This window comes from Dendropsophus ebraccatus, chromosome 2 (assembly GCF_027789765.1).
Source record: "Dendropsophus ebraccatus isolate aDenEbr1 chromosome 2, aDenEbr1.pat, whole genome shotgun sequence".
NCBI lineage: Eukaryota > Metazoa > Chordata > Amphibia > Anura > Hylidae > Dendropsophus > Dendropsophus ebraccatus.
Window position 1 is genome coordinate 120242588 of NC_091455.1, and position 21734 is coordinate 120264321.

Consider the following 21734-nt stretch of genomic DNA (forward strand, 5'->3'; position numbering starts at 1 on the left):
TACGCAGCGAGTCTGTACGTGTGAACAGACCCTTAGGCTGTGTTCCCGCTTTGGGAACATAGCGGGGGTAGGCTATCTTGTAATATAGATCCCCGCTAAAAATTATCACGATCTTTATTAGCAGCTGTCAATATTACAAGACAGTCGCCTTTCTCCGCTATGTTCCCACAAGTCTTTTTCTGTCTATTCTATAGACGTCTTTTAGGACGGCTATCATTTTGAGTCTAAATAACGTCAGATTTCATAATGACAATTTGTACAATAACGGCCGTTATTTGTACTCAAAATGACAGCTGTCCTAAAAAACGGCTATGAAACGAACAGAAAAAGACCTGTGGGGATACAGCCTTCTATTGATAAGTATTTTTGGAATATGGAGTTCTAATGACATATATAGATTACATAACCACCAGCTGGTATTATAATGGTGTAAACCCACTTTACTTTACTACTTGACCTTTTATATGGGATATTAATGGAGAAAAATGCATGATGTCATCCGAGGTAAGACCACATGGCTTGTTAGATCATCATTGCGTCATACTTCAAATGTATTGAAGAATTTATCATTGTTTGTGCATTTAAAGTCAGTTATAATGCTGTTTTCCTATGTCTGCCTTTGCCATATAAGTTTCAAAATGGTGCCTATTCTTCATAAGTGGCTAAATAGCCTAGATCTAAATAAGTCAATCTCAGACAATTATAAATTGCTGCATTTCATAAAAGGAAACAAAAAAAGACAAATCGCCACAAAGATACACAAAAAGGCAGGGTAGGTACAATGATAAATTCCCCTATTTTAAACAAGTACATTGGTACATTTATTAAAGCTTTGTGTTTTTTACTTAAGATTATTGTCTAAATTCAGTGTATTATTATGTATTGGGCAGTCTACAGAGTTATTAAGGTGAACCTACTAGGATAGAACATAATAAATACCACACAAGCCACTTTAACAGCATTATGACGTGCGTAGCTCAGGCATAAATGGCGTCATCACTTGTTGCCTGTACCAAGAAGTTGAATGCAGAAGTTCAGGAGAGCAGAGGAAAAAGTCTTCTGGGGGCGGGAAAGGCAGGATGGGGGTGTGGCCTGGAGGAGAAGAGTAAGGTGACAGAAGGAAGAGGAAGACGTGGAGAGGTGCTGCCTCAGAGTGGGAGGGAGGGAAGTGTGATAATCACTGGCAGCTCTACTATCCTGGACTGGAGAGTTACGCCTGGGACTGGGAGCCCACAACAAGAGGACTGGGAGGACCCTGCCTGTCACTGTGCTGGAGAGCCCTGCAGAGACGTGCCAAGTACAACTCTTCTATCTGATCCATGTCTGTTCCTTAGTTCAGCTGCTTGTCGGGTACTTATAGGTTGTAACTTGATGTGGCTTTCATATGTGTCTATGGAGTGGACAGAAAAGGTGGATGAGACTGCTTAGAAAAGTTTGACTTTGCAATATCCATGCAGCCACATTTACGTGGTTATTTTAATTGGCGCCTTGATTGTACTTTAGTGATTACATGGCATTGGCTGATGCAGTGTCATACTAGCTGCTATTTAGAAACGTCCCTGAATTGTTCTAGCAAAGGTCTGAGACCTGGTTAGTAGTGGGTTAAGTTAGACTTATTTGTATTATCTTTTACATGTTACCGCATTTATCAAACACTATATAAGGTCTGATGGTATTGGCTTTATGTGTACTTTAGCAGGGTATGACATGGAAATGCACTGAACTATTGTTATAACTTAAACGTAAAAAAAAAAAAAAAAAAAAGGTAGGGAGTAGTTGGCATTTATAGATATTCTTATACTTCCTTGAGATATCAGCATATATTCCTGCTAGATCAGTCAGTGACTTGGAATTAAATAATGAATAAGAGGAGACGATTGGCAACTGCTTGGCAACCGCTAAGAAGAAGGAGGAGTCTTTGTCTACTGGCTGCTGTTGCCTGTGTATTGTTCTTTGGTTTTCTATTGTTCAGTAAAGATGCAGAAAACAGTAATATGCAAAATTCAGAGGGTCTGAAAGTTGAGGAGCATCATGTAGATAGGGAAGTACATTTTGAACAAAAGGAACTAGACTATGAGCAGCTGAAGAGGCCAGTGTATGAAAAACCTCCATTGGACCTACATGCTTTGGGGGAGTTTGGCCGTGCAGTGAGACTGAATCTTCAAGGAGAAGAAAAGAAGCTGGAAGAGGAAAGTATCAACAAACATCAGATAAACATCTACCTCAGTGACAAGATCTCACTACATCGCCGTCTAGAAGAGAGATGGAACCCAATGTAAGTCTAGATTACCCTTCAAAATGTTGGTGGTGAAGTCCTAGCGAACCCTATTTACATGCCAATAATAATTTCGCAGTGAGGTAGTTGTATATGGACTGTTTGGTCAATTTGAACATTTTGGTCTTTTATTTCTAGTTTTCTACATTTAGGGTATGTTCACACTATGTGAGTCCCGTGGAAATCACTGCCATTGTTTCAACGGCCGTGATTTCCACGGAGCTTACGTAGTGCTGCAGGCTGAAGGGATCCCGGCCGGAGTGTATACACATAGTATACACTCTGGCCGGGTTTCCTAGTGACGCCGTAGAAAACTGACTTGTCATTTTTCTGCGGCCACTATTCGGTGAATAGCGGCCACAGAAAACCCTGTCCATGCACACTGTGGAGCGAGCGGCTCCAGTCACACGCTCCATAGTGTGCAGTGGGGAGTTCTGATGCGGGCGGGCACGGAGTGGCGATAAAGATCAGTACTGCAGTATCGGCCAGGGTGATCTTTTCTGAGACCGTCCGGGTCACGGAACAGCTGGTCTCATACGTAGTGTGAACCTAGCCATATAGAGTGTTTACTTTTTTCCTATTTTTCATGTCAGATTTTTTTTTTAACAATCAGGCTGGGTTCACGCTGCATTTATGCAATCTATTTTTTCATCCATTTTATGCAAAATGGATTCTTTCCATTTACTTCCATTGTCCTTGATGACAGAATGAGTTGTAGCTCAACCTATAATTTAGTTCACAAGTTCAGAGAAATATGGGGCGTCTCCTTTCTGTCATCAGCATGCCTAATGGTGCGTTTACATAGGCAGATTATTCTGACAGATTTTAGAAGCCAAAACCTGCAATGAATTTGAAAAATCTCAGTATTTCCTTTCTGGAGTCGTTTGAGAGATTAAGAGTGAGTGAGATGTAAGTATACATGCTTGTGATCTTTAAACTGAAATCAAAGATATATACATATCTGTGCTGTCGGTTTCCTGGGCTGCACGAATGATTGTCACATGTAAAAGGACTCTTACATGCTATGGACAACAGTATTAGGACACTGAGGGCCATATTAGATGGCCTGTTCAATATAGTAAGCATACGCCTCTCTGCTAGATCAGCAGTTTTCTGAGCCTATTACATGGCTTGATTATTGTAAAGCAAGGGCTGCACGCAGATCAATAGCGATATCCTTGCAGGTCTTGCCTTAAAAGTCTAATAATAAAGTATGTGTTACCTCTCCACGCTCCCCGGTGTCTTCTTGTCTTCTTCCCGCAGCCTCCGGTGGAACTTCGGAGCCAGTCTCTGAAGTGACAGGCCACTTAACCAATCACTGGGCACGGTTGTCCCTCCCTGGCCAGTGATTGACTGAGCAGCTTGTGACTTCAGAGACCTCCCTGAAGTTGCACCAGCGGCTTCAGGGAGCATGGAGAAGCAAGGAGAACACTGGGGAGCATGGAGAGGTAATGTATGATTTTATTATTTTCTTTACAGATTCATTGGGCGTGCATCACTATTACATGTAGCGATGTGCGCCCGGCGGTCGATGATTTTGGGTCAGGACCTAAAGACATGATCAGCCTATGATCATTGTCATCGGCGGATCGTTTTCTTGATTACATTGAGAGATGATCTGCCAAATTGGCCTGATCCAGCACATTATTGTCCATTGTAAGGGTATATGCACTATGAGTAATTCTTGCCACGGTTTCCGCTACTTGCTCCCGCTTGACTCTTCGCCCGTCCCGTAGACTCCGTTCCATGCTCAGGCGGATTCCGCCGCCTGCCCAAGGAATTGACATGTCTAAACATTTATAAAAAAAATAAGTGTTTAAAATTGTTTTATTCTGACCTTATAATGACTATGGGGCTGTGTGAGGTGTAATTTTATGCGTCATGATCTATAGTTTGTATTGGTACTACACTTGCGTCCATGCAACTTTTTGATCACTTTTTATTAAATTTTTTTCTGGGATGTGATTAAAAGCTATTTTACATTTTGGTGTTTTTTGCACTTAGCCCTATTACCATGCAAGATCAAGAATGTGATAATTCGATAGTTTGGGTGGTTCTGCAAGCACCGATCGCAAATATGTTATTTTTTTGTTTATATTTTTTTATTTTAAAAATAGAAAAAAAGGGTGATTTAACTTTTAATATGGGATGAATTTATATATTTTTTTTTTTGTACACACTTTTGCTAGCAGCCGCTGGCCCCCCGATATAACAAGGGGTCATGTCAAGACCCCTTTTATACCACCTTACTGGCACCACAACACAAATATACATGGTGGTGCTGAAAGGGATTAAACTCTAAATAGAATAGTCATGGTCAAAAGAAAAGGAATATCAGGCACTTCTTCCAAATTATATACCAACAAAAATAAGTAACCTTAACCCCTTAACCCTTTCTGGACCGGGCTAATTTTAGTTTTTTCCTCCTTGTGCTTAAAAGGCCATAGCAGTAGCATTTTTACACCTACAGACCCACATGAGCCCTTATTTTTTGCGTCAATTGTACTTTGCAATGACAGGCTGAATTTTTGCATAAAATATGCTGTGAAACTAGAAAAAATTATATGCGCTGTGAAATTGAAAAAAAAAACAAGACAATTTAATTTTTTTTATTTTTTTTTGGGAGGGGGGTTGTTTTTACGCTGTGTGTCCTATTGAAAAACTGACATGTTATATATGTTCCTCAAGTCGGAACGATTAAAACGATATGTAACATGTATAACTTTTATTGTATTTGATGGCTTGTAAAAAATTCAAACCATTGTTAACAAATATACATACGTTCCTTAAAATCGCTCCATACCCATGCTTATAGCGCTTTTATCCTTTTGATCTATGGGGCTGTTTGAGGTGTCATTTTTTGCGCCATGATGTTTACTTTCTATCGATTGCTTGATTGCACATATGCAACTTTTTGATCGCTTTTTATTACAATTTTTATGGATTTGATGTGACCAGAAATGCACAATTTTGCACTTTGGGATTTTTTTTGCGCTTACGCCGTTTACCGTGCGAGATCAAGAATGTGATAAATTAATAGTTCGGGTGATTACGCACGCGGCGATACCAAACATGTTTGTTTGTTTATTTATTTTTATTTATAACATGGGAAAAGGGGGGTGATTCAGACTTTTATTAGGGGAGGGGGCTTTTTCTTAACACTTTTTTTTACACATTTACTAGAAGCCCCACTGGGGGACTTCTAGTATATGCACACTGATCTCTCATAGAGATCTATGCTGTATAGGATATACAGCATAGATCGATGAGATCATTGTTCTATTGCTTTTGGCTACTGCAGCCAAAAGCAAGAGATGCTGAGTGCTGAGCCGGGATCAGCGCCATTACGGCTCAGACCCCGGCCGGCACCAGAAGCGAGGATCGCTCCTCCGTGACAACGTCATGGGGGGCGATCTCCCCACTAGACCACCAGGGAACAGCTGCAGAAAGTCATCAGATGCAGCTGTCAACTTTGACAGCTGCATCTGAAGACTTAATTAGCGGGCATGGCGATCGGGACCGCGGCGGTTCAGAGCGTACAGTTACGTCCTCGTGCGGGAAGGGGTTAAGGACCCTTGATGTACCAGTATTTTATTAAAGCCTGTCCCTTTAGGAGCCATATAGTACCAGTACACCATGCAAGCCTCAAAGGCTCTATGAAGTACGCTCAGCAGTGGCGTTTGCTTTATAGAGTGTAAGGACTGGCTGCTATCAGCAGCTGGGTCCGAACTGTTAATAAAGGGCTTCCAGCCACTAACCCCTTCAATGCCCCTTTAAACTGTCAGTGAAAGGAGCTGTGCTGTGTGACTGTGGGGGTCCTGATGAATTTTCTTTACTGCCGTAGGCCTCTGACTTACCTCTGTGCAGTCAGCTTGGCGATCTTCACATAAAGTCTACTACAGGCAGGCTCTATGTGAAAATCGCCGATAACACCGATCAAGGCTATGCAATGGCATAGCATTGACCAGCGTATGCAATCTAGCGGTTGCATGTAGAAGTCCCCTAGGTGGACTTAAAAAGTGTAAAAACAAAAATTAAAAGTTTTTAATAATGACTATTTAAATCACCCCTTTTCCCTATTTTAATATATAAAACACATAAAAAAATTTAACAATAGTGTTCCCTTTTAAGGTGAGAAGGAAAAAAAAAAGAAAACACAAAGATTAAAATTGGCATGGTCCTTAAGGTCAAAGTCCACTGTGTTCTTAACCCTTAGACGACCCAGGGCGTATAGTTACGCCATGGAAGTCTGTCCCCAGACGACCTAGGGCGTAACTGTACGCCCTGGGTGTTTCTCACGCTATGAAGCGCTATGCTATGCTATGCCTATGGCATAGCAATGATCAGTGTATAAATCCAAGTAGTGAATGTAAAAGTCCCCCAAAGGGACTTCAAATGTGTAAAAAAAAAAAAGTTAAAAACACTAACACACTACCCCAAAACCCCTCCCCCAATAAAAGTTGAAATCACCCCCCTTTCCCATTATATAAATAAAACATATAAAAATAAATAAATAGATAAACATATAATATACCGTAGCGTGCGTAATTGTCCGATCTATTAAAATATAACAAGCGTCATTGCGAACGGTAAACGGCGTACACGAAAAGAGGGAAAAAAGTGCGCGGATTACCGATTTTATGTTACATTATATATATAAAAAAATTAATAAAAAGTGATCAAAACGTCCGATCTTCACAAATATGGTATTAATAAAAACTAGAGATCATGGCGGAAAAAATGACACCCCATACAGCCCCATAGGTGAAAAAATAAAACCGTTATAAGCGTCACAATAGTCCCATTTTATTTATAATTAATTGCCAAAAAAAGGATTTCATTTAAAAAAAATATATAACATTAGAGAATCTGCGTAAACCTGCATGTGGTTGTGTTCGTACTGACCTATAGAGTAATGGTATCATGTCGCTTTTACCATATAGTGCATTACGTAGACACAGGAACCCCCCAAACGTTACCATATTGCATTCTTTTTTGCGATTTCACCAATTTATATCTTCATAAATAATATATTTGGGGTTCCATCATACGTTATGGTAAAATGAAAGACGCCATTACAAAGTACAACTATTCCTGTAAAAAACAAGCACTTACATGGCCTGTAGATAAAAAACTGAAAGTGCTGGAGCTCTTAGAAGGGGAGGAGGGAAAAACGGAAACACTAAGATCAAAATTTGCGCGGTCCACTGGGTCATTTTGGGCCTGGTCCTCAAAGGGTTAAAGGGTTCAAAAACATGGTATATGTAAACAGATCAATAAGATATAAAATGGAAGCCAGTCTTCCATTGTGTGACAAACAGGGATAGGCATTCAACACCTCTAAAACAGAATTGTCAATCAGGCTAGTAGCTCATATGTGGTCCATCCAAACTAGTCCCAACAGGTAATTGTAGGTATAAGTAAGGGCCCTCCCTATTACACACTCACACACAGATACCTGACAGATTATCCGACAGATTATTGAAGCCTAACCCAGGAACAGACTATAAACCTACAACAGACTATAAACAGAGGACAGGTCATAAAGGAAACTGAGATTTCTCTTTTTTTTCATATCTATTCCTGGCTTTGGAATAAAAAAGAATTGTCAGATATCTGTGTGTGTAAAAGGGCCCAAAGGTGTGCATAGGGTTCATTCCATTCTGGTCAGGGAAAAGGTGTGTGTATCCACTGCCATCTCAATTCTCAGCTGTAGAAAAATAGGGGACACACGTTTTCTCTCTGTCCCAGTAATGTGCCTACATTGTGCCCTCTATGGGGTGCCTTTACACAGAGAAATTTATCTGACAGATTATTGAAGCCAAAGCCATAAATGGATTTAAAAAGAGGAGAAATTTCAGCCTTTCCCTTATGAACTGTTCTGTTTATAGTCTGTTCCTGACTTTGGCTTTAAAAATCTCTCTGTGTAAAGGCACCCTTAATAAGGGTGACCCTGTAAACACTAACCCTACAGTCTTCCTATAATGTCCTTGTGACAACAATACAATGAATGCTGCCCCAGAATATACAGGGATTATTAGTTTTATCTGTGGAACAAATAGTAACAAAATTGTAATCTGATAGCAAGAAAAAGTATCAGTATAGAAAGTATTGGTAGATAGACCTGATAGTGTCACATGGCCTAGTGTACACCATACAAACCATTCACAATGCATTCGTATGACATCCATATGTTATCTGTGTTTGCATATCTACAAAAAAAAAGTACTGTACAAGATGGCTACAGGGAGGAGCCTGGCCAAGAGTTGACAGGCAACCATACAGATGGTACACAGTCCGGATTTCTAACAGACCCATTAACTTCTATGTGCTGCAAATACGGACTATATAAGTACAGGTCCTAAGGACAGGTGTGGCACTGATTTTGATAGAAAACAGCTATGTTTTTCTAATTCACTAAAACACAAAAAGTGTAATAGCTCATGGCAATGGCAAGATACAGACCTAATTCTAATTGCCATTGGAGTCGGGAGGGAGTTTCTCCCTGTGATGGAGCAATTGTCATCTGTCTCATAGGGGTTTTTGCCTTACCCTGGATTAACACAGTAGTGTTTCCCTACGTTGAACCTGATGGACTCTTGTCTTCTTTCAACCTTATTAACTATGTTACTATGTAAAACAGGTATGAAAATCGCTAAAAAGCAGCCCCCAACTGCTAAAAAAATCTCCATAAAAATAAAGAGGCTCTAGGTTACCATTTGCAAACCATCCCACCAATGATAAGCTGGCCTCATGCTCGGGATGGACCTTACACTGTACTTTAGCCTCTCCATGGCATGTAATAAGCCTATGCTCTTGGCATGCAGGATCCATCTAATACTGGCAAAAGACCACCTGGGTGGAATGGGTGAAGCAGCAAAGGCTCTTCAGCCGCAGTAAGAGTTCTTTGGCTGCGGCTTACCCCTCCTTTCCCTATAGAGAACACAGGAATACTCGAACATACCTGTGTATGGTGAGGGCGGCAGAGATAACTGGGAGCCGAACAGGTTAGACATGGGATCTCACACTATTCATATTAACAATAAATTATCAAATTGTCAAGTTTTATAGATTCTGCTAAAGTACAAACTTTTATACAGAATGACTGGGACTTATTATAGTCCGCCTTCCTCACATGTAGAAAAAAACTTTTTGGTGGAATTCTGATATGTATAATCCTCCATGAGTTTAATCTCACTTGTAAATCTGTCTTATATATTCCACTTGGAATCCAATTGTTATCTCCATCATCAAACACGTATGAAGAAAAGCCTTTGAAATACTTTTCTATTAACAGTGAACAGTACAGTAAAGCACTTCTAGGACTTCGTGTAAAGTAAATATTGCCTGAGACACGTAACATTCAGGCTGCAATCCTGTACGAGTAATCTCATCTAAGATCCTGTTTCCACGTTGGCAAGATTAACACAACAAATTGTTTTCCTGTGTTTTTTTATGAATATAATTCTAAAAACATTATAATAGGATCCTGCTTTTCTGAACAATCAAAGTTTGAATGGTGATTATCAGGTATGAACAATAAGACCATTTTGGATTTATAGCTGTTGGCCCAGTGCAAAGTCTGTAACGGGGCCCATGAAGTATAATGCTTCACATAGTACTGGTATACTCAACGTCTAGAGTTACACCTTGGTTTAAGCTACTATTTTTAGTATAACAACCCCTATGATGTGATTTACAATTGTCCTCAAGTTAAAGTGGTTTTCCATGCTAAAATGATTGATGGCCTAATCTCAGGATAGGCTTTGGCACACCTCTGCTGATCGGCTTATTGGAAGGGCCGCAACACCCACACTATGGGGCCAGAAGCCGTGCACTGTTCATTGTGTAGTGGTGGCACCACATTCCTGCAGCTCAGCTCCCATTAATGTGAATGGAAGCTAAACTACAGTGACCTGGCACCACTACTAAACAATGAACCATGCATTGCTTCTAGCCCTGTTCACTGTGTAGTGTGGGCACAACAGCTCTCCCTAACACCTACCGACTCGCAGCGTTAATAACGCTCCCAGTCGGCTACGTCCTGGCAGATCACTTTCACTACATACACGCAGCGGTCTGAACGACCGCTGCGTGTATGCAATTCTGCCGGCCGCTTAACCCTTTCTGTTGCCGCCTGGCTCCCGCTCTGTATACATAACCTGTCCTCGCTGCACGGGGTCCCGGCATACTGCTCTCCCGCCCGGCCAATCAGTGTGTTGCCCTGCCGCAGCCACTGATTGGCCGGGCGGGAGAGCAGTACGCCGGGACCCCGTGCAGCGAGGAGAGGTAATGTATACAGAGCGGGAGCTGGGCAGCAACAGAAGGGGTTAAGCGGCCGGCAGAATTACATACACGCAGCGGTCGTTCGTAACGCTGCGAGTCGGTACGTGTGAAGCTACCCTTAGGGAAACAATTCTTTCTGATGTTACAGAGAAGCTGATAATTTTATAATTTATGTTGTTCTACAATATAATAGATAGTGGCATATTTAGAAAACAAAATGTATAGCTTTTTATAGAACCCAAAGTGTGGACTAAAAGTAATGGCATTAAGGAATGGGTGATATGTCATTTTAATCCCCCATATTTCCATTAGTAATTGACCAATGAGCTACGAATTAAAATGTCTGCCCTTCATTCCAATTTCTTTCCATTATTTGTATTCATTGAATCCCTTACAGCATGAGTCACCAAACTGCGGCCCTCCAGCTGTTGCGAAACTACAACTCCCATCATGCCTGGACAATTAAAGCTTTGGATTTGGCTGTCTAGGCATGATGGGAAATGTAGTTTTGCAATAGCTGGAGGGCCGCAGTTTGGAGACCCATGCCTTACAGTCTCTGCTTCCAAACAAATGTGCTCTAAGGACAACTGTCTAATGCACAGGTGTCAAACTGCAGCCCTACAGCTGTTGCAAAGCTACATTTCCCATCATGCCTAGAGAGCTAAAGCTTTGTTGTCCAGGTGCGCTGGGGCCTCCCGCTGAGGGTATTAGTAGGTGGTAGTACTGGGTAGGACTCAGGTAACCAGTTGCCAGATATTAGGTCACGGTATTGGCACGAGGGGAGCTGACTAACCCACGGGAACCTGGCCATGTGGGGCCCGGGCAATTCCCCGTTGTCCCTAGTCAAGGCACCAATAACTAGACTAATGCCAGGGTTCAGAAACAACGGTAGTTGTGCGTTTATTGTAACAGTGGTAACCAATAGCAACAGTCTCTCTGGATGCAACCAGGATTGAGGCAGACTTAAATATAACTTGAGTATAACTGAGTAATGGGTGATGCTGCAATAGGCTGTGATGGTAGCGTTACTTGAAGTAAGGAGACTGAATGATGGGAGTAGTAGTGCCGGAGAAATGATACTGGGCGGAATGGATTGAATTGAATACTTGCTGTTGATGAGAATAGATAATGAGAAGAGTAATGACTGAAGAACGACACCCAGATCTTTGCTGACGATGAGAATCTTGGAGAATCTTGAGAGTGAGGAAGGTCCCGACTGGACCAGAGTACTGTCTCTAGAACAGGGGAGCGAATCACCCTGAGCTGCGGCCTTGCTTGGAAGCAGCAGAGCACGTTCTCCCTCCTGAAGGTGGAGGAGAGAACAACACAACCTTCTCTCTTGAGGGTAGAGAGAAGACCGAGGTAGACAGGAAATGACATAGCATCCCCAGCCAAAGCTCGACTGCTATTGGGGTTACTATGGCAGCCGAGGAATAGTCACGTGACACCAAGCCCATTGCATCATCACACCATTAAAATACAGGCAAAATGAATGTCCATAAGGAAATAAATGAAATATTAGACCTGAATACTGAGGGGGTGACTTCATAAAAACAGTTTGTACTGGGACCACTTTTCCAGAACAGGAATAATTAGGAAACATACAAATAAGAAGAAATCCTCTGTTCTGGGACACTGCATAGGCATGATGGTAATTGTAGTTTTGCAACAGCCAGAGGGCCATAAGTTTGACACCCATGATCTAATATCCGTCAATAGGTAAATATGTTAGTTGCTATAACTGTATCACAGTCAGGAATGGCTCACAGTGGGCCCTTCCCTGTGTCTTGACAAGTGATTTGACATCTTTTACTCTGGTTGCCTATCACCAAGTTTTCTGTTGCTTATGTCAGATCCTATTCAATATGCTTTTTATGGTTGTACTGGAGCCTGATTTGAGATACATATTTTAAACTTTACTTTATGAATCCTTTCACTTTACTAAATTATGTATTAAAATCAGGGGCATAGCTGCTACGTGGCCTGCTGCATCAGGGGGCCCGTGGCCCACTCCTGCAATACACTGGGCCCCCTGAGATGTCATCATTTGTAGCAACCAGTGGCTGAGCAGTCCTCCCAGGTTCTGCAAATGTCCCTTTTAACTGTAAACACTCCCGACAAGCACTTGCAGTTATGACTACACTTGGCGGCTTAATGGTCAGTCGGGTGTGTGTGTGTGTGTGTGTGTGTGTGTGGGGTGGTGGGGGGGGGGGGGTTCAGCCATTTCTAATTACACCCCTGGCTAAAGTCTATTTTGTTGGCTACTGTTGAAGATTCTGCATGTTCTAAAAACTCTTTAGGTTACAAACCCACTTGCCGGATCTGCAGCGAGTCTCCTTGCTGCGTTTTTGCAGCGAGACTCGCTGCAGATCCTGGCCCTATACTTTCAATAGCAGAGAAACTCGCAGCAGGGATGTACATCCCTGCTGCGATTTTGTCTGCAGCCCGCCCCATTAACCCCCCGGCCGCCGGACATTATACATTACCGGGTCCCCGTTCCTGCTTGCTTCGGGGCTCCCGGTGTCTTCACGGCCCGCCCGGCCAATCAGTGAGCCGCTGAAGCAAGCAGGAGCCGCTGAAGCAAGCAGGAGCCGGGATCAGGTAATGTATATCGCCCCCAGCCCCGCAGCCCCCGACAGCACCATCGGCCGCAGCCCCTGGCCACACGATCGCCCCCGACCTCACGATCGCCCCCAGCATCGCAGCCCCCGGCCGCACGATCGCCCCCAGCGGGCGATCGTGCAGCCGGGGGCTGCGGGCGATCGTGCAGCCGGGGGCTGCGGGCGATCATGCGGCCGGGGGCTGCGGAGCTGCGGGCGATCGTGCGGCCGAGGGCTGGGGGGCTGCAGGCGATCGTGCGGCCGGGGGCTGCGGGGCTGGGGCGATCATGCGGCCGGGGGCTGCGGGGCGATCGGGGCTGCAGGGGGGCGGGCAGGATATACATTACCAGGTCCCCGCTCCTGCTTGCTTCGGCGGCTCCCGGCACGTTCCGCCCAGCCAATCAGTGCGCTGCCCCGCCGCACGGAATGATTGGCCGGGCGGGCCGTGAAGACACCGGGAGCCCCGAAGCAAGCAGAAACGGGGACCCGGTAATGTATAATGTCCGGCGGCCGGGGGGTTAATGGGGCGGGCTGCAGACAAAATCGCAGCAGGGATGTACATCCCTGCTGCGAGTTTCTCTGCTATTGAAAGTATAGGGCCAGGATCTGCAGCGAGTCTCGCTGCAAAAACGCAGCAAGGAGACTCGCTGCAGATCCGGCAAGTGGGTTTGTAACCTAAAGATGTACATGTGATTACTTTAGTGGCATAATATTTTGTCTGGACAATGTTTCCACAAGAGTAAAGGAAAGTAAGGAGAGTAAGGAAAGATAATTTGTTTTCCATCCTTGGGTTATCTTCCCATTAGGTAAAAATTATGGCTGTCTTTCTTGGACGGCTGTCACTTCCCAGCAAATAATAATGTTATTTTATAACAGCTGTTATCATAAAACCTACACAGCCTTAAAGTGCTGAAAATGTTTTGGTTTAGTCTCATTACTTCTTACCATGTGTCTAGAGTGCCATTTAAAGGGTTGTTCTTGTATCCCTACAAAAAAAAATCAGACTGGACACCACTGTGGGCAGTGATTGGCTGGAAGTCCTGCTCCAAGATTCTGTTTCGGAAGCATGCAGAAGAGTTTCATGCTGAACAACTCAATACTAATATTAGAGATATACCTCATTACTGAACATGTATATTCCATAATTAATATTAAGCTATTTTCTTGAAGTACAAATAGATATTTTCTTCCTAATATAGTGGCCTTTTTTATTTTTAATTACATCAAGCATCAAGATTTAGTAGTGCATTGAAAACATAGCAATTGATTCCCACACACCTTGGTTACTTGTTCTCCAACTATATGCTAGTTACCGCCTCAAAATAGTCACTGATATGCAGCACCTGTTGTTCCACGTAAGTCTGGATGTGGAGAAACCCTGCCCTTGTTTGTCTTATTTGACATACTTCTCTACATGCCAATCTCTTAATTGTTCTTGAGTGGAAGGACTTTCAACAATCTACTTTGCTGCAATAAACCTCCTTACTCTGGGATGTGGGACAGGATTTCCCTCATAATCTGTTTGCAGGGGAATCCTGTGCAATTAGTAACAAGCTATTGCACAGCTAAAGTACATGATGAAGACTGCTTACTAATAGGAATTGTGACAAATCTAGAAATTACCATGTCTGAAATATTAACTTTTTCTTTGTATTTATGGTTACTGAATTGTAATGTACAGTATGTTAATCCCTTTTGTTAGCTTGATAGTATATTCCTACTTACGCATGGTAAATTTGTTCTAGAAATGAGTGAAAATCAATTCCCTTCTTCTGAATAGTGTGGGTGGCAACAAGCATGTGGATTCCTTTAAGTCATATTCAAATAAATAGGTCAGTTGCAGAAATTTCTATTAAAAATAGTTGCATGTGTATAACAATCATGAAGTTTATAGAAAGATGTGTGAAAGGTAGGATTCACCAGTTCAACATTCAGTCACTAAGATAATAATGGTTTGCTGTTGTTAATAATTTAAACCATGTGGAATAAAGTAGTTCTAATAACATAGTGGTTTGGGGGCTGTATCCATGGGCCATCTCACCCATGTGTGGGACCCCCACTGGTGCTCTTATGTCTCTGTGGGTATCATAGAAACCAATGAGTGCAGCACAGCATCAATTGAATATTCTAAGCAAACCAGTAAATAGGTGATAAATGTTAGCTGCTGGTGTATAAGCATTACTATATATTGACTGTCCCTATTGTGTCTTAAAAAAATACATAGAATGTGAATTTCAACTCTCCAGTGATGTTGACTGAATTGTAGTTGAATAAGAGCAATGATCCAGAGGCTGCTGTAGTCTGTATGCAGTGTCCCAGAACATGCAGACTACTACTCCTATTATGGTCATTTCTATTTCTGTGTCAATGCCTGTTCTGGTAAGTGTTTGCACTGCAACTGCTGCTGGTTTTCCCCTAGTATTCTCTGGTATTGTGCATTTTCATGTGTATTCTCATGTATTCCTGTGTATTATAACAGTGTACAGTTGTATGCAAGGCTGTTGATCACGTGACCTGTAACCATGGTTCCTCCAATGGCCGACTAGTTCTGGCCAGGAGCAACCATGTGACCTCCCACTTCCTCCTAACAAGTTAGTCTTCCCCCTGCTTCCAAGCAAGGAGGATGTGTGTCGTCCCTCTCCTGCCTCAGAGGAGTTGGGCTTCTGCTCTGCAGCCTTTTCACCATAAGAAGAGTGACTGATTCTGCTGCTGTATTCAAGTCTTCGGCTGTATCTGCCTGCTCAAGTGACCGGATTCTTCTCTCTCATCTGGGTGTCATTCCGTTATCTCTCCTCATCGCTATAAGGATTCACAGCAAGTATTATTCTCAAGCTAATCCACCCAGCACCGCTATTTCTCTCATACTCCTACTCCCATCATCCGGCACGTATTCTCACAGCCTATGCAGCACCACTCCTGCTTTATTTGTCAAAGCCTGCTATATACCCGGTTGCATCCGGACAGAACTGTTGCTACTAGTTACCTTTTCTATAATAAAACCGCTGTTACTGAACCCTGGCATTGGTGTCCACTAACTGGTGCCCTGACTAAGTGCAGCGAAGAATCGCATGCTCATCATCACCCGCAGATTCCTCAGACCGGCCCTACAGCTGTGCTGCCCTCAGGCCTATACCGTGACAAGTATAACCCCTGCAGCTGCCCCGGTCATTGCCCGCTCATAACACCAGCACTGCGGAAGTGGCCCCCAGGGGCCAGGGCATCGCATTTTTGGCGTCACGAACAGGATAGACTGTGTTGTGCCAACTGTCAGTGTCCCCAGAACTGTACTGCTAATCCCCCCAGAGACTTTGCTATTGCCGCGCTGCGGCCTGCTAAGGGGTCAAGTCAGCCGGTGACGCACTGTCTTCGCGCGCGCGCGCGCTCCGCACCGGCCCTGCAGTATCCAAGCCTCTGTTGCAGGAGGGAAGGAGATTGTGCCCGGACCGCCGGAAGTGTTGATGCTGACTTCCGCCCTATTCCTCTCCGGTCCCGGACACCCTGCCTATCGGTGCCTGCTGTTCCCGCAAGCTCTCCTCGCCCCTACTTTCTTCCAGGCGCCTTACACCAGAACCCCTCGTCATGTCCACCGGCCATCACAGTGACTCTGACGGGTCCGGCAGTTCGCCGACGGCCCGAAGAAGGCTTCCCGCGGCTCCCGTTGCTATGGCTACCGCAGCGGTCCCATTCTTCATTGGGCCCAACAATCTTCCCAGTTATAAAGGAGAACCCCACACGTTGGCTGATTTCAAGGAAAAAATTTCCCGCACCCTTGAACTTGTCTCACTCTCTCCCACTCAGCAGGTGCAGTTGCTGCTAGGACAACTTGAGGGTCCCGCTGCCGAGGAGGTGCGGTCATGGCCAGCTACGGAGAAAGCTAATGTACAACAGATCCTGACCCGGCTGAGTAAAGAATTTGAGGTACAGTCACCCACGGAGGTCCGCCTTAAGTTTTATGACCGACGACAAAGGCCAGGTGAGACCCTCAGAGACTATGCACTAGCACTCCAATCTGCCTACCGGGCCCTGAGACAGGTTGATACCATAGACCCCTCGGCTGTGGAGAGTATGATCACTGACCGCTTCATAGAGGGGGTGGACTCTAGACTCATCCAGAGCCAACTGCGTATGCTAGCTGCCCAAAACCCTACAATGCCTTTCCTGGACTTCAAGACTCTGGCTCTGAGGGTGGTTGGCATTGACAATCCCTGTGCCGGCTGTACTCCAGGTTCAGATTGCCCGGATCCGGTGGGACCTATACCCCCACCTCCAGTGCCCACTATGGTTCCACCAGTTTCCGCTATACAAGCTGCCCAACAGTCTATCCCGGCTAATTCACCAGCGATCCCTGCTCTCCTTACGCAAGTGGTTGACTCTCTCTGCCAAGCCCTAAGGGGGCTACAAGGGGCCTATCCAACACCTCCACCACCACAGGACCCCTACCCTGAGTATTCAGTTCCCGATCGGCCTCCTCCACCGAGACTTAGATCCCCTGAGCGCCCCTATTGCCGCCACTGTAGGCGACATGGACACTACCGCTCTCAGTGCTATCAGTTAAACGGGCTACCCCTGGGTCCGAGGGCCAACACCCAGGAGGTCGAGATCCAGGCCCGCAGGAAGCACAGTGGTTCTCAAGGTTCCTCTCACAATGCCCGCATGTGACTCTCTGGGTGGACGGAGTCCCCCTGGAGGCTCTGGTAGATACAGGTTCCCAGGTTACCACTATCCCGAGGCATGTGTTTGAAGAACATTGGGATCTGAGAACCCTAGGTCCAGTTGAGAAATACCGTCTGAAACTTATTGCTAGTAATGGTCGTCCTATTGTGCAACTAGGTTACTGGGAACCCACTGTCTGCATAGGGAAGCGGGAGCTAGCGCGTCAAGGTATCATTGTTACTGAGGCTCAGGGAGATAGTGGGACCGTGGTATTAGGCATGAATATTATCCGTCATGTATTCACTGAAGTGTTGGATGCCTTGAATGCCTCTATGTCTTGTGCTATGTCTCCTCAGTACAGGCAAGCCGTTCAGAAGACCATAAAGGTGCTCGACGCTCAGCGGAAATTTGCCAATCCTCGAGGAGAAATCTGCCGTGTCCGCACTAGAGATGCTCGTCCGATCACCATCCCAGCTAACAGTGAGTTCCTCATCTGGTGCAGGGTCCGTCCAGGCCTCAACAATGCTGATTATGTGGCCCTTCTGGATGCTATGGAAATTGAGGGGCAACCTCTTGTCAGGGCCGCTAGAAGCCTGGTGACCGTCTCCAATGGTCAGGTCCCTGTCCGTCTGGTGAACCTTGGAGACTCCTCAGCTGACCTACCCAAGTTCACCACCGTGGCCATGTTATACCAACTCGATCCTGAGGACATCATCTGTGAGGAGACCATCGCCTATCAGAGTTCCATCCGTGGCACTCAAAGGGACTCAAACAGGGCTCTCGCCCCTTGGTGGGATGAACTCCATATTGGCGATGCCAATACCCCACTTGAATACCTCCACGGCATCCTCAAGGTGGCCAAAAGGTATCACGAGGCCTTCAGCAAACACTCCCTCGATTTCGGGAAGACCAACCTGGTCCAGCATCGGATCAACACAGGGGACCATTTGCCTATCAAAGAGAAACATCGGCCAATTCCCCCTGCCAGCTATCAGCAGGTCAAGAAACTGCTCAAGGAGATGAAAGACTCTAACGTTATCCAAGAAAGTCAGAGTCCGTGGGCTGCCCCTATTGTCCTCGTGAGGAAGAAAGACGGTAACATCCGGTTCTGCGTGGATTATAGGAAGATAAACACAATCACCCACAAGGATGCCTATCCTTTGCCCCGGATCGAAGAGTCTATTGCTGCTTTGGGGTCAGCCGCCTACTTCTCCACCTTGGACCTCACCAGTGGGTACTGGCAGGTGCCCATGGCACCCGAAGACCGTGAGAAGACGGCCTTCACCACCCCCATGGGACTATTCGAATTCACCAGCATGCCCTTCGGTCTGTGCAACGCCCCCGCTACCTTCCAGCGGTTGATGGAAAGGTGTCTCGGCCATCTCAACTTTCAGAGTGTCCTGCTCTACCTAGATGATGTGATTGTCTATTCACGTACCTACGAAGATCACGTCCATCATCTGGCTGAAGTGTTCCAGGTCCTAATCGATCACGGCCTGAAAATCAAGCCTTCCAAGTGCCACCTTCTCAAACCCCAAGTGAACTATCTGGGGCATGTTGTGAGTGCTGAGGGGATACAACCCGATCCAGAGAAGATCTCGGCTGTGGAACACTGGGATACCCCTAAGACCGTCAAGGAGGTGAGAAGTTTTCTGGGATTTGCCGGCTATTACCGCCGCTTCATTCCCCACTTTGCCCAAGTGGCCGAGCCCCTCAATGAGTTACTCCGGGGTTGCCCTCGAGAAAGCTACAACCGACGGCTCCCCGTCGAGTGGTCCGAACGGCAGGAGGTTGCCTTTCAAACCCTGAAACGCCTGTTGACTACGCCTCCTATCCTGGCCTACCCAGACTATAACCTTCCTTTCCGGCTCTACACGGACGCCAGCTTCCAAGGCCTGGGAGCTGTGCTGTCCCAGGTTCAAGATGGCCAAGAGAGAGTTGTAGCTTATGCCAGCCGGAGTCTTCGGGGCGCTGAAAAGAACGACAACAATTATAGCTCCTTCAAGTTGGAGTTACTAGCCCTAGTGTGGGCCGTCACCGAAAAGTTCAAGGACTACCTGGCTGCCACCCCTGTTACCATCTATACGGATAACAACCCGTTGGCGCATCTCAACACTGCTCGGCTGGGCGCCCTGGAACAGCGGTGGGCTTCTCGACTGGCCAATTTCCAGTTTGAAATTAAGTACCGCAGTGGCAAGGCTAACGTCAATGCAGACCTCCTGTCCCGACTACCCAAGGGCGAAGAGGCCCCAGAGGACAGCGATTGGGAAGATGTAGAAATGCCTCCCTTCTACCAAAGGTTCGCTACCCAGAGTGCTATTGATGCAGCTAGGCCTGAAACGCCTTCGCCTCCACCTAGGGCCCCGCAAGACTTGGCCAGGTGGCAGACCATCCAGGAAGAGTCCCGCGTCCTGGGGGAGATCTATGACTACCTCTCTACTGGTCGGGTCCCCATGCGGATAAAGAGGCCCTATCCTGATGTCGAGCTAAGGCGACTCTGGAGGCAAAGAAAGAGGCTCTTCCTACAGAAGGGACTGATCCTGCGGAACTCTCTTGACCCGGTCTCCGGGGAGAGGTGTCACCAGATCCTCATTCCCCGACGAGACGCTAAGATGGTGCTAGATGCCTACCATGACCGGTCCGGTCATTTCGGGGTACACAAGACGGAGGCCACTATCCGACAGCGGTTCTACTGGATCGGGATGAGGGCTGACATCGAGAACTGGTGTGCCGAGTGCCCTGCCTGTAATATCTCCAAAGCTGGGGGAAGAGAAGTCAGGGCCCCTTTGCATCCAATCACCTCCCACCGGCCGAATCAGCTAGTCGCCCTGGACCATGTGAAGCTAGCCCCTACAAGATGCGGGTATACCTACGCCCTCACCATGGTTGACCACTACTCCAAGTGGGTAGTCGTGGTACCTGTCAGGGACTTGACCGCCAAGACCACTGCTCTTACTTTTTACAAGGAGTACGTAAAGCACTATGGGTGCCCAGAGTCTCTGCTGACGGACCGGGGTCCGGCCTTCGAGTCGCAACTTTTCCAGGAACTGTGTGCCTACCATGAATGTAAGAAGCTCCGCACCACGGCCTATCACCCTCAAGGGAATGGTCTGTGTGAAAAAGTTAACCAGGTCTTTATCAACATGCTCCGAACGGCTTCAGTGACCAAGAGAGTGGAGTGGCCCCACTTGTTGGATGAACTAGTGGAGATCTATAACAATACCACTCATTGTTCCACTGGCTACTCCCCGTTCTACCTGATGTTCGGCCGCCAAGGCCAACTTCCTCAGGACCGTGCTCTTGGAGTCCAAGCTCCTGACCCCTTCAACCCCCTACCTGAAACTGACTGGGTTCGGGAACATCAGAGGAGAATCCAGGATGCCCGGGAAATTGTTGACCGGAGGATGGGGGAGGCTCAGCAGCGCCAAGAGGATGCCTACAACCTAAGGGCGAATGCCACACCACTACAAGTGGGGGATAAAGTTTGGCTAAAGAAATATCATCGCTCTCACAAACTTGAAAGCCTTTGGGAGCCTGAGCCCTATGTCATCTCCTCTATCCCTTACCCAGAGACTGATGTGTATGAAGTCAAAAAGCCTGGGCTAGCCCCACAGACGGTGCATCGGAATAGGATAAAACGTTGCACTAAGGAGGACCTACAGGGCCTTACAGCACCGTGTCCGGTACCTGCATCCACGCCTCCGGCTCCCCCAGCAGCTCCAGCTAAACCTCTCTCTCTGGAAGAAATGTTCCAAGTTGAACCGTTCCTCATGGCCGTAGGCTATCCAGTATTCCCTGTACCCGTTCCAGCGGTTTCTCCACTTCCAATTGTGCCTCCAACGACTCCATCTCTACAACCAGACACTGGGGGTGATCTTCCACCGGTACCTGCACCAATCACTGTTGAAGAGGATCCTCCG

At 45.9% G+C, this 21734-nt stretch overlaps 1 protein-coding gene across 1 annotated transcript in view; it reads left to right on the forward strand.

The window, feature by feature from the left end:
* Positions 1 to 1130: 1130 nt before the first annotated feature.
* Positions 1131 to 21734, forward strand: part of LOC138783474 (polypeptide N-acetylgalactosaminyltransferase 12-like) — a 42053-nt gene continuing 21449 nt past the window's right edge. The window contains exon 1 of the mRNA XM_069958202.1: positions 1131 to 2275. Coding sequence (XP_069814303.1) covers positions 1860 to 2275 — 416 coding nt within the window. The 5' untranslated portion in view covers positions 1131 to 1859. The remainder of the gene's footprint in view (positions 2276 to 21734) is intronic.